The 13,924-nt window shown below is 43.3% G+C and overlaps 1 protein-coding gene across 1 annotated transcript in view; it reads right to left on the bottom strand.

Moving 5' to 3' along the window:
• Positions 1 to 13,924, bottom strand: part of STAG1 (STAG1 cohesin complex component) — a 168,790-nt gene that overhangs the window by 26,899 nt on the left and 127,967 nt on the right. The window contains exons 16-22 of the mRNA XM_082288099.1: positions 13,201 to 13,304; positions 10,352 to 10,444; positions 10,138 to 10,227; positions 9,781 to 9,984; positions 7,123 to 7,193; positions 2,240 to 2,327; positions 755 to 835 (exon numbers count right to left, since the gene is read on the bottom strand). Coding sequence (XP_082144225.1) covers positions 755 to 835; positions 2,240 to 2,327; positions 7,123 to 7,193; positions 9,781 to 9,984; positions 10,138 to 10,227; positions 10,352 to 10,444; positions 13,201 to 13,304 — 731 coding nt within the window. The remainder of the gene's footprint in view (positions 1 to 754; positions 836 to 2,239; positions 2,328 to 7,122; positions 7,194 to 9,780; positions 9,985 to 10,137; positions 10,228 to 10,351; positions 10,445 to 13,200; positions 13,305 to 13,924) is intronic.

The following is a 13,924-nucleotide window of genomic DNA, read 5'->3' as shown; positions in this document are numbered from 1 at the left end:
TAAATGTTAATGTCAGTATTCAAAACAACTCAGAGAACTTACTTTGTATTTTTATCACTTTTCTATGCATAAAATGCTTATTTGAGTAGCACTGCAGTACAACATCTTTTTCTTTTTGATGCTGATGGGGAAGTAAAATTATTACTTCAGTTTTCATACCATTTTAATTTGATGTGTTACTTTTGAAAAAGCTCTGAAAAAACAGGATGTTGGCCTCTGACTGAGAAAATGGCTAAGGAAAGGTTCTGGAAAAGCCACATGTCACCTGGTCCTGACTGCATTATACTTTGTGTGCATTTGCTTTTTATTAGCAATCATTACTGCCAGTGCCCTGCCATTTCCATTGCAACATGAAAGGTGTAATTAGAGGATAAGCAAGGTAGCTACACATAAAGATTAAGCTATCTGTGGTCTGCAGATCAACAGTATTGCTCACAACTGTTCATGTCAACATTCCTTATCAGCCGTGCAAACTGCAGTACTCACAATAAAGTGCATTAATTATCCTCAGCAATAAAAATATAATAACCAGCTGCTATAAAATCCTGATAAAGACTATTTGCATTGCTTAGACATACACATGGTGTTAAACAGATCCTGAAATAGGGAACAAATCCGAACATCAACATTTTATGTTTTATAAATGACAACAAATGATGGCAAGAGTGGAAGTTACAAAGAAACCAGGTGTAACACCTTTTTTAGGCAAGTTGTGTTCTGTCAGTAAAATCTGTATGATCAAATGGCCACTTACTTTGGAAGGGGAGCCCTCAGTGATTTTCACCAGCTGCCAGAGAATAGAGTAGTGGGAACACTGCAGTGCCTGGACAACGATCTGTAACACAAGAACACACAGAATCCCAGCACGCTGCAAGCAGCAGGCACAGCAGGAAGTGTATGGAAACTCTGTCATGCATTTTGTGGTGAAAAGACAGGAGCAGCTCTTAGGTAGCACTTTTTGTTTTCAAGGGTATCATGTTCTTCCTTGGTTGGTTTGGTGTTACAAGAAATCAGCCTACTAGAGGTGAAAGAATACTGTGTAAGTGCTGGGAAACACCAGAAAACTGCACTGGGGTACAGCAAGAGTGTGACAGAAGTACAACCCAGCACCTACATCTCTCAGGTCAAAAGCCACTGTTTAAATACCTCTAAACCTGGCTTCACTATTAAACAGCCTGGAAATCTGTTCCACTGCCAAATGAACATGTAGCCCAATTGCTAAAAAAGGGGAGAAAATACAGCTTGTCCCATGGAGAAGACCGGAGTCATATCCAGGGTGCCCAGAAAAGCATCCATGGTGCCTAGTGAACAGTTCAAACCCACACTGGGTGCTACAACTGCCAAACTCCTCAGGGTGGCCTGCAGGAAGAAATACTGATTTCAGGACCTTTCCCCAAAGATCTTACAGAGGCATTTGGAGACCCCCACACTGTCAGACCCAGAAACTGAGGATGGTTGGCAGCTGCATGGACAGGTTTTATCTGCCCTGTTCCTCCAGGCAGCACAACTCCAGCATGAAGCAGCAACTGCAGAGAGAGCAGAAGATCCCAGAGCTCAAAGCCAGGACTTTCACACACTGTGTGGCAATGCCTCCTCTTAGGGCCCTTTCTACAAAATTCTTATTCAGAATTGAATGAGAATTTCTTTTTTCTAAATAAAGCTGAGTTAGAATTAACAACTGGCTTCTAACTGAAGCCAAATCAAAACCTAAAATGTGCTTAAAAGCTGAAGTAGGAATTCTGCAGTTTAAAAGGAATCATGGGAGAATATGAGATGGTTCCTGTGCTCATCCGTAAGAAACAGAAACTGAACTCTGAGGGAACAAAGTCCAAGACGTGATCACTAAAAGAACTCCACTAGGATGTTCTAATTTCCTGGTTTTCATAAGCTTCCATCTTACCTTCAATGCACAACCATCATTTGTGATGATTCTAATTGCAGCCAAGGCTTGCAATGTTGGGTTCAGTGTAAACACGAGGATTGATGCACTGCTTTTCAGAGCCAGGAACATTAGCTATTCCCAACTTCAGAGATGACAAAGGTGAGGGAAGGAGCTCAAAAACCACAGAATCCAAGGTTTTCCACCTCCTACACAGCCCTTGACTCCACTGTAAATTTCATTCCAAACTCTGTTTTTCCTACATCACTGAAGGGCTCTGAACTTTGGAACTTCTGGACAATCAGACTCTTTAGAACCTCGGACACCCCAGGGATGCAGTGCAGCTGTTGTTAAGGGTACCTGTTCTGGCATAGCTCCATGTTCAATTCCAGTTCTCAGCAATCTGTAGCAGTTACTGAACAGATCCCATTTGGTGAGATCATGAGCACTGGAACGAGAGGAAATAAAGAGGGATTAGCTGTGTTCCTCAGAACCCCCAGCCCAGAGAGCTTTGGTGGTTTGTACAGATGACTGAGCAGCTGCACAGCAGCTCACTCCATGCTAAAATGAGGCTTTCTGATAACCCAGGAAAAATGTTTTACCACATGGGATTTTGGTAGGGAGAAGATAAACTCTCTCCATGCCATACACCTATAAAGGCTACTTAAGTGTGGCAGCTCCTTCTCTCTCGAAGTTAACTTTCCTCTTTTGGAAACATTGACAGAACTCCAGAAAACCATTCCCTGGCATTGCAGCAGAAACTACAGCCAAACTCTAGCAATATCTACTGAATAAAAATGGCTTTAAGCAAAATAAAACTGTGTAATTTTCTACTGTATTTGAAAAATAATACACATTACCACTAGATATTAAATATCCTGAATATCTGAAGTGAGATAATATGATAACACATGGACATGAGATAGAGATGGTGGCTGCCACTCCACTCACTGTTCCACATTTCAGTTGCACCAACCTGATTTCACCAGTGAGAGGAATAAAAATGACATTAGGAACAAATACTCTACAGCCTTACAGACCTCAACAGCTCATGAAAAGGCTTTTTAATAGAGAAATGAGAAATACAGAAGAAACTGAAAAACATCAGGCTGCCTGAAAGACAAAAAAACTCTCTCAGCAAGCAAATTTAAGTTTAAAACATTTTTCTGCTGTGGAAATAAACTGAGATAATTTGAAACAGTTTATAATATGTCTATAAAAGAGCAAGCCAGCTCAGAATAATCAGAAACTTGCTGATTAAAATACTCACCTGGAAGAAGGGATACTGAGACTGAATTGGGAGTCTCAATTGGATGCAGCAACCTCTTGCATCTGACTCACCCCAGCCCCTGGATCACCCAGCCAAGCTCACTCCTCCCACCTGCTGTGCCTGCCCTGGGTTAAATCATTAACTGCCCTGCTCAGCCAGAAGGAATAACTCTCCAGTTCCAAAAGGGACAGAGGCTGAACTCAGGACTGGGAATGCCCAGGTCCTGTTGGAAGGCCTGCCATGAAACACCTCCCATGTGGAGTGTGTTAGCCCTGGAAAATGTCACTAGTAAGAGCTTCACAGAAAACATAACCATCAGAGTGCACTGAGCACTCCAGGGCTGTGCCATTAAAGCCAAGGTGCACCTTGACTTCCAGTTCAGATCCACAAACAGAAGAATAGGAAAACTTAAAAAAAAAAATTGCAACTAAAAATGTAAAAAGTGTAAAAGTATTTCACAGACTTAGATGGTCTTTGAAGTACTAAAATAAAATGTTTCATAGATAAATTAGAGGCTGCCAGAGAGCTGCCCCTGACTGGTGATATTAAGCATAGAGATGCTGCTTCCATAAGCCACAAGGTTGCCAGCAAGGCAGAGTGGTACCTCCTTAATTACAGCACTGTAATTAAAGCAGTAAAGTCTCCTTGGTGTGCAGAGGCAGATATCAGCACAGATTATCCTACAGAGAATATGAAAGGAAAAACTGTCTCATTCCTGCCTTTTCAGATCAGAAATTCCCCATCAGGCAGCCAGCACAGGGGCCATGCCCCCACAGCTGGGGACACTCAGCTCCCTGCCCTCAGCCTGGCCTTACAGCTGAGCTCAGGAAGGGCTCAATTCTAACTCTGTACAAGTTACACACAGCTTTTCAATAGAAAATTCCTTAAAGCAGAGCCTCCACATTACAGTTAGGCATATTCTGGTACCTCTTAATCTCTTTTGAGCTACTTAGCCACCAAAACCGTAGTTATAAAGGTACCTTGAGCACCACACAATTCTCCACAGAGGTTCAGATTGACAGAGATGCTCCCAGGAAGAAAATTCACACAACACAGAATTTCCCCTTAGTTCCTTCCATGTCAGATTCTTCATGGATTATAGAAAATAAGCCCCAATATTTCATCCAAGGTTTCTTTTAATCCTTATGGGCAGTCCTGTCTGCTGGGGCACATTTCTGCCAGACAAGAGGCAGGTGAGGTAAAGGTACCAGTTTCACAGTGTTTCTCAAAAGTGTGGCAAAAAGCAGCTTAGAAAAGTTTCTTTTCCAAGAGGTGACCTTTCCACCCACCAAACTGCTTCACTTCTTCAAGAGGCACAAAGAGAGGGAAGCTGTGCCTTCTGATACAGTCTAACTGATATCAGTAGCTGTGCTACTGGTACAGTCTAATTTCTCTAATGAGGTTTCATTTATCATCATTTCTACTTCTTCTGGATGTAACAAACTTCTGAGTAACTCAGTCTGAGTGATGCACTGGAAAAAATGTTAAGCAAAGAGTTTCTCTAAGAGGAAGAGATGATGTGATGATGTGACCATGAATTTCCTGTCTGGGAAGTGTCCTGACTGATCACACTGACCCTGATATGCACTGGTTTTATCTGAGAGTTATGATAGTCCCTGTGGGTTTGTGGAGTCAGTGTGGAGGTGGGAAGGAAGCAAATGTTGTATCATATCTGAGGACTAGTGGACAGTGATTCCAATGCTCCTGGTTTCTAAACGGGAAACAATGTCCTCCATGCAAGGCAGAAGCAGCAGGCACACCCAAGGGAATGGAGGGGATGCTTGGGATGTGTCTTGCATTGGATTTACTGAAGGAAGTAAATAAAAGATGCTGAGATTTTGCAGCATACAAACTGCTACAGCACTGATGTGTCATGTGTGAAAGTTAAATTGAATTACAATGGAGTCAATACAGAAAAAATCACCTCCATGTACTTAAATGCTATGAGTATCTGTGAGATTCTGGCAAAAAATACCCCAAGTGGATACTTGAGGAGTTCCACTCAGATCTCAAGAAAATGTATTATTGTATTCTGAAAATGTGGAAGGAAACTTTGTAATGATGAATTTAATTTGTATTGATACACTGATATCCCTGTTTTGATGAATCAAAAAGTGTGCTGTGAGCCCTCTGCTGTCATGGCCCTCTCAGAAAGAGGATTAGCTCAGGCTTGGGAAATCCCAGTATAGAAGCCTTTTGGTCTGGAAGGCTTTTCTCATAATCCCTTACACCCTGTATTTTCCACCTTGCTTTTTCTCAATGTATGAAGCAGCAGCAAGCACCAAGGGAAGAAAAGCATGGATAAGGTACATTTGGAGTTTCTCTCACTGGAAGAAGGCAGGGACTTGTTTCTTCCCAAGGCCCCAGCAACCATTTTATCAGTGCCTGTTAAGGAAATGTCCTGATTTAGTTTCTTTTGACTCCCAGGTGACAACAGACAATGACAAAGTCAGACCACAGCCACTGTGCTTTGAGACAGAACACTCCACGTGCATTTTGAATTGAAAATCCTGTCTCATAACTAAAGGTTCAGCAGAAATTCTGGCTCACCTGGTGTAGTTGTTTCCTACCACAGAGACCACATCACATGTAATGTTCAAGACAGTAATGAAGATCTCATTACTTCTTTACATGCAAGCAGATATTAGAAATTCCTACTGAACTACAGTCATAAATAACCAATCAGCTGAGAAATGATACATTAGCTGTTTTGCAGCTTTTCAGCTCTGATCCTTTGCTCCTTCCTGTTTTTCTGAAGGTGAAAGTAGATGTCCCCGACCCCCGACTTGTGTGTTACTCTACAAGGCTTCGTTATGGTCTGAATTAACTCTAGAGGCCTGGAACCCTGAAGGAAAAAATGTATATGGGAGCCTCTCAGAAAAGCCTTAAGATTTGTGCTTCTCTCCTGGAGGTGAAGTAGAGCTTTGCCCAAGTCCCCTCAGGAAAGGCAGAAGTGGCTCCAGTGTGTTACCAGGGAGACTGCAAACTTAATTTGCACGTGTCAGCCTGCTGCACTATGGAAATTAGTAATGATTTAATGATCTGGGACTCTCCTTGAATGGCAACGAAGAGTAGAGATTGCAGAACCATTTCAGACAGTGATCCAGTGCAGGATTTGGGATAAGTGAAGTCTGAGCACAGAGAGAGAAATGAAATCACAAAGCTGTAAAAAAACCCAGTTGTATAGAAGAGCTGGCAGGAGGAAGGTCCTCTCCCACATTGTGATAAGGAAGAAATTATTTGTGGCTCAGCCACCTGCACATGAAGCTTTCTCTCATGCAGACCAGGAGCAAATGCTTCCTGCAGTTCATAGAGAGAAGATCAGGCCTTTGTGCTGTGCTCCAGAATTGACAGCTCCAGTGAAGCTCTCCAGGTTGCTCTGCACGTGCTGAGTGTGCCTGTAGGTCTGAGAGCAGCAGGAACCTGAAAAGCTGGTTTGTGTCTGGTGAGGAGATTCTGTGCAAACCACACAGGGAAACCTGGCCAACAATTCAACTGCAGGAAGAAAATGCATCTTCCAGGCTCTCACCATAAACTATTAATTATTATTATTGCTACTCCTAATTATTTCTATAATTCTGGGGAGAAGTAGCTCAAAGGCATTGAGAAACAGCTTCTTGCAGACTCTCCTAAGCAGAGGTCCAAAGCACAGGTTTGTGGCACAGAAGTGTCCCTTGTGCCCTGACTGTGCCACACAGGGGAACAGGACCTGTAGTAACTTACTCATGGGTGTAAGAGCATTGGGTGCAAGGGAGGGGGTTCTGCTTGCAAATCCCATCTGCAAAGGTCATGGCACGAACTGAGCAAGGACCCAGCTCAACCCAAACAGTTCTACTGACAAACACCACCACTCATTCCTCCATCTCCAGATTTCAGGCCATGTGTTTTCTCATTTCCCCACACCTGACACTGCTGATACTTGCTGAAAGGATAAAATTAACATCACAAATTTGTGAGGGAAAACATTGCCTACTTGTGAAAAGAGGTCAGCCTCTTCAGTGTGGAGAGCACGTTGTATATGTCATCATCATCAGCTTCTTCTCCCTGCAAAGGAAAGGCAATCCATGAGGAGAGCCCAGCAGTTCAGCCCAGTACCTTCCTGCACAGGCAGGAGCAGCCTCTTAGGGGCTTACACTGCTATCAAAACTGTCTCCAAATCTTCCAGTGACTTTTATGTAGGTTCCGTAACATTTAAGTAACCACTGCACAGCACTAAAAAATAAGCAAGATCATCTGACAATATTCAGCATTATCACTGTGTTAATATCCAAACCAGCATCCTCTAGCAGGAGAAATCATTCCCAAGACCAAAATCTGAGTTCTACCTTATTTTACAAAAAGGACTGAACCATCAGCTTTAATCATCAGCTGATGAACATGCTACAACACAATTTTAGTATTTTCTGCAAACTAAACAGCAATTTCCCTTAGGGAATCAATTGAAAAGAAGGTATTTCCAACCCTACGTTTCCCAGCAATTTTCTAAAATAAGAAACCCACTTGCAACAATTCTTCTTCTCCATTTCATTTTGGTAATTTCTTTTCCATCTAAAAGCCTAACAATTAAAGACATCTTCCTGCCTTCAGATGCAATTGTCAATCAATGTTTCTCCCATTATCAGCCCAGTGAGAAGCCAAAAAGCAGTGGGATATTTGCTTGGGTACCAGCATGCAAATTTTTAAATTTAAAATGTCTTTAAAATGATGAAATAGACTTAATAAAATTAATTATGCAAACAAGTATCACTTAAAAAAGAGTATCACAAAGGCCATAATTTTAAATCCTTGCTACTGCTGTTCTCTTTCTTGTCTTCTACTTTTGTCTTGGTTCTGTCTCCAGATCTCTGTGTCCCATGTCTGACCTATGCACTTGCTTTTCCTTAGAGATCTAAGGCTCTTAATTCATTTCTCAGATGCCTTTCAGACAGAGTGTTTCTCTGAAAGCCTCTCCCCTGCTCTCCTGGCAGTGAACACCCCCAGGATCATGAGGCCTCGCTGGCCTTGTGGTGTGAAGGAAGGGGACCCCTCAGAGCAGCCCGGGGTCCCTCAGGAGCCCCAGGGCATCCTTTAGGGCTTTCTGCACTGGAGCACAAAGGGAGGCCACTGGCAAAGAGAGGGGAAGGGCAAAGGGGTGGGAATAAGCAGGTACTGGCTCCCTGATTCAGCAGCAGCCATAGAGCAGTTCTAAAGAAAAAACAAAATTAAGGAAAATTGCAGGAAAAACATTCTTCTCTCCTAGTCCATTTGTCCTGAGAAGACTCTTGGGAAGGCATTTATAAATCCCATCACCTCAGGGCTCTCCTCTGTCTCCCCTTGGGTAAAGGTTGAGGCCAGAGGGACCTTTGGAGCAGGGCCAGGAGGGGCCAGGCCTCTAAAAGGCCACTATTTCCAGTGCTCAGCTGCTGGGTATCCATGGGGTGTGCACAACTTGGGTGGTTCTGAAGCTGGACCCTTGTGTGGCAGCCCAGCCTCAGCCCTTTTTGCTGCACAGGTCAGGTTTTGGTCCTATTGGCCAGAGGAGAGGAACTTCAGAAACCCAGGCTAAAGTGTAATGTGGCATTAGCTGGAAGGATTCCCTTGGCACACACAGGTGGGCAGAGATGGAGCACAAACTCTGGACTGTCTTTCCAGGTTCTGATCAGAAACTTATGAGGAAATACACCAAAAATGGCAGCCAGGTAGACAGCAAGCTCTGTCTATTTTATGAAAGAATGCACAGTGGTGCCCCATCTCTGGGTTGTGTGCACATTTCTGCAGCTATACAAACATTTTAATTCACTCTGCAGCGTGACAAGGCACATCTACAGTGTGCCTGTATGTGGCATGCTACATAAAAATAGGAAAAAAAGGCAGATTTCCTTTCACATGCCATTCTAAATCAGGGACTTAGCTTAACTTTCTCTAAATGTACATCAAAAATTAAATGTATCTGCCACAGTGCAGTGCATGACTACAAGCAAAGAAAAAGATCTGTGCAGCTCTCATGTTATGTTTAAAAGGCACGAAAATTACAACAAATTAAGCAGTGCTACACAAAGTTAAATTGCTGCAAAGGAGTAAAAAATGAGTACGGTTTCTATTCTTATTTAATGCATTCTGTCTTATGCATTTTGAAGGATAAATTCTTACAACTAAATCCCAGGTACTTCCAGGTTTCAGACTTCTGTCTTTTACTCTTCCCAGGGCTCTTTTAATATGCCATTATACATATTTTGTTAAATCCTCTCTTCCATTCAAAACATAATCCAACCTTGATTTTGCTGCCTGCATATCCATTTGGGACTACTGGAATCACTACAAGCATTAATGTAAATGCAATTTCCTCTGCACTTTTCATCATCTTTCACCCATTCATCCACTTAATTTCTTATGTGGACTGTTTTAATACTCAACTAAATTTTCAGAAGCAGGATTGTCCCATAGTCTTGTTTTACACCATCAATGATTTGAAGGCTTAATGGCTACTGTAAGGGACTTTCCACAGGGAGAAGTGGCTCCAAATAATTATGAAATAGCTGCTGCTGCTCTACATCTTCAGATGGATAATTTCACAGCTTGCTAAGAATGTTTTTCTGTAGTCTATCCCAGCATATTTCAGACAGTTAATTTCAACAGTTTTAAGAAAACAAACCTCCTGCAGTAGATCCTCCACAGAATGGTTGAATCGATCCACAAATTCATCAATAAGCTGGCTGTGGGCTATGTCAACTCTGTTCTGGATGGTGTATTCCTCACTGCAGAGGATGCTGTAGGTTTTGCTGCAGGCTTCCAGAACATCTGATTCCACATGCTTTTCCACAACAAACTTAATCTGCTTCAGTAAGGCATCCAGATGCTGCAGAGCAGAAAAGAACTTCAGCTTTCCCCTCACCGGGACAATGGCGCTGAGCAAAGCCAGCACCAGAACTGCCAGAGCAGCGGTGGCACTGGGGGCTGAACAGTGGGCACACCTGAGAGCAGCCACACTTCCTGCCCAAGGCACCCATACCTTTTCCATCCTGCCTGTGCTGTAGATTTCCAGATCAAAGTACTGAGGGATCTGCAGGAGGTTTGCAACCTTCTCGGCGTCAGCGGAATACTGGAGCATCATGGAAACAAAACAAGCAACAGGGAAGTGAAAATAAACTCCTGCACTACAGAATGAGAAAGTTTAAAGACAGCTGTAAATCCCAGTGAAAAATTTATTTTGTTGGAAACTGTACCTTTGATAGCAGCATGGGAAGTGCAATAATGAAATGCTCAGTCAATTTATTTCTGTCGTCTATCTGAGTTTTTCTTTCTTTTGCTGTCAAGACCTGGAAGTGATCAAACATAACTACAGTAAATACAGTTTCTGCATATAGCATTCATTAACTTTTCTAAACATTGTATTACAAACAAAAATCCATGCAAGTGTATTTTTAATAAATCAAAAGAGGAGGGAGTAAAAAACTCAAAACACATTTGGGCTGAAGAGTGATTAAGTGGGAGGACTGTGTGTCCTAAGAAGCTGTGACTGAAAAGGAAAATACCTTATCACCCAGCATGACATTGTCTCCACACATCAGCATTTTTTTAGGATTGAAATTCAAATATAACCCAAGTCAGTGGAAGTTTTGCTATTGCTTCCAAGTGTACTGAGCTCTGGCTTTCACACATTAAACCAATGTTAATGTAAGACCTCAGGGCAAACTGAAGTATAATTAGGAAAACCAAAACCAAACCACACTGTAGCAGTGATTTTCATTAGCAGATTCATGGCCTCCTCTCTAAACTGGAATGGAATTCTCAATGAGAATGTACATCCAAGTTCACAGGGAGGTACTGAAGCACTAATGCTGTCAGAGCAAAACCCCCTTGAAACAGTGACCAGAGACACAATAGTCAAACCAGCATGCTTCATCAAAGCTTAATCTGGCTTCAGGAAAGGAAAGAATACTTTTGAAAACAAATAATGATAATAAAATACTCAAGTTAGCTAATGATTCCCGTAAAGCCAATCAGCCATTCTGCACAGTAAGGGTTACAAGCTAAAGTCAGAGGAGACACTATTTCACAAGAAGGTGAGTGCTTAATTAGAAATCTGCTCCTGTTTCAACTCAGAGAAGAAGTTGGAGGGATTGTGAGACAGGACAAATCTCCAGTGACAAGGCAGAGATCCCTGCAGTTACCATCCCACAGCTCATGGTGTAACTGAAAAGAAGCAAAAGCTAAGAGTCACCCCTACATGGCTCTGCAAGGGAGGAGGAGCAGCTGCACACAAGGCATGTGCTTGGGTGCCAGGCCCTGTGTCAGCAGGAACCCAAAACAGCCGTGGAAGTGGGGGGGAATGGATCAGTAACCAGGACAAGACACCACTTGCACAGTGCACAGTGCAGGGATGGCCCCAGAGCAGCCTCAGCCCCTGCACACCCACCAGGGCAGCACCAGCCAAGAATGCCAGCCCTGACAGCCCAGTCGTGTTCTGGGGACCAAATACTGCTGTTCCCTGGCACTGGGAATCAATCTGGGTCCCCAGCATGACTTCCAGGCTCTTCTGACCATCCTTCAGAAGGTGAAATTTGTTTTACTGATGTATTTTCTTTAGCTCCAAATACAGACATTGAAAACTTAAGACTAAGCAATTTTCTGAACTTCAGTGAATGGAGCTGTAGATCTCTTGAGAAAGAGGAAAATACCCAGAAAGTTAGTACTGACATTATTTGGTGCTCCAAACAGAAAACACCAATGGGATTGCTTTTTTTTTTTTTTTTCAAATTTAAAGGTCACTTTGCCTGCTAGAAAGGTTTGCAGTTTGAGACTAAAAAGTTGTGCCTACAATACAGTTTTGGTAACAGAAGATAAGATGTGCTTGTATAAATTTGAGTAAGTGCTCTCATGGATTCCCTCCTCAGCCCTGAAATGTTTTAATAAATTAGGAAGTCCTAAGAACATGCCTTATAAATTAAGGCACCTAAAGCATGTTTAAATTGATGGTTTCTTGGAGCTGTTCCTGCTGTTTCTGGACATGAGACTAATCTGCTTTGGCACATAAAAATTAAGAAGTTAAGTAACTGCATTATTTTAGCAATAGTAAATGCCAAGACTGTCTCCAAATTTCATCTTTATTAAATCTGTGGCTTTCTTTAACAAACTAGTTATGATTATTTAGAATGGATGCTAACAGAACTACCATATGTTCATGTAGGTTTATTCCATTTTAGTCTATCCTAAATAATATGGGGACTACGAAAAATCAGGGGAATATGTCTGAGAAGCTGAGACTGCTTTGGAACATGGATGCTGTATTTATGGAGAATACAGCTGAAAGCCTGTTATTACCCTTGACCCTATGACTTATACTGAAGTGTTTAAAACTGCATGTCCAGCCTTAGGAATGGCCTTCCACTGGTGCTCAAACAGTTGCTATAAAATGAACTGAAGAGGCAATCAGACAGAACGTAAAGTTCTGAAATTCTTAGGGCACTCAGTGGATGGATGGATGAGGCCTAAAACCACAGACACACTCAGACTGGTCCCAGTCCCACCCCTCCTGCTCAAAGCAGAGCCAGTCCAGGGGTCACACTGGGAGGATCAGGGCTTTGTCCAGTCAGGTCTCAAAAACTGCCAAGCACAGAAAGGACACCAACTCCCAGAACCTGTTCCAGTGCTTAAACACCCTCACAATGAAGATCCTGTTGACTTTTCTGCAAATTTTATATCCATATTAGCAGCACATTAGTTTCATGGAAGACAGTCAGAGGTAGTCTGCTCTGCTCCCATACCTTCCACTCTAATCTAGTTTTAACGTTAGGGGCTGGAGATGTGGGTACATTACAAATGTAAGGCAGGAGTATGATAAAAAAAGACTTTTATGCTGTAAATTTGTATTTCTTAACTTGGTCAGGCAAACCCCAAAATCAAAGAGAAAACCAAACATGTCCAGAAAGAGAATTTCTAATATTTTTCTTAGAAGCCTTCAGATGAAACAGCAAACACCGATTAAAAAGCTCTACTGCAGAAGTGTCCCGAAGTGGTGTTACAAATATCTTCCATGCTCTGGTGACAGCCAGTCAGCTGCAGCCCCACTCACCCTCTTGCCGGTGCCCCTGCCCACGGGGGGATGTGCCTCGGCAGCCTGTCGGATGGTGCACACCATGAGCTCGATCAGGGCGCTCTCCTGCCGGTCCGACATCGCTGCGGGGAGAACTGGGCATCACTGGGGGCAGCACAGAGCCACGGGACAGGGCTGGGACAGCCGGGAACACCCAGCAGCACCAGGGGAGCACACACAGCACCAGGGGAACAGACAGCAATAGGGGAACAGACAGCACCAGGGGAACAGACAGCACCAGGGGAACACCCAACAGCAATAGGGGAGCACCCAGCAGCACCAGGGGAGCACCCAGCAGCAACAGGGGAGCACACACAGCAATAGGGGAACACACACAGCACCAGGGGAACACCCAGCAGCACCAGGGGAACAGACAGCAATAGGGGAACACCCAGCAGCACCACGGGAACACCCAGCAGCAACAGGGGAACACACACAGCAATAGGGGAACACCCAGCAGCACCAGGGGAACACACACAGCAATAGGGGAACACCCAGCAGCAACAGGGGAGCACACACAGCAACAGGGGAACACCCAGCAGCAACAGGGGAACAGACAGCAATAGGGGAACACAGCGGCACAGATCACCCACACACAAGGTACTTTGTCACATTTATGGAGGCTTTCCTGCCTCCTCTTTAATTTGCCATTCACATAATCTCAAAATGGACATGGCAGAAGTGAAAGAAGCCCAGAGAAATG

The sequence above is a fragment of the Coloeus monedula genome (assembly GCF_965178545.1).
Source record: "Coloeus monedula genome assembly, chromosome: 10".
Classification (NCBI taxonomy): Eukaryota; Metazoa; Chordata; class Aves; order Passeriformes; family Corvidae; genus Coloeus; species Coloeus monedula.
The sequence above is the reverse complement of the archived record's forward strand: the minus strand, read 5'-3'. Positions and strand labels throughout refer to the sequence as shown.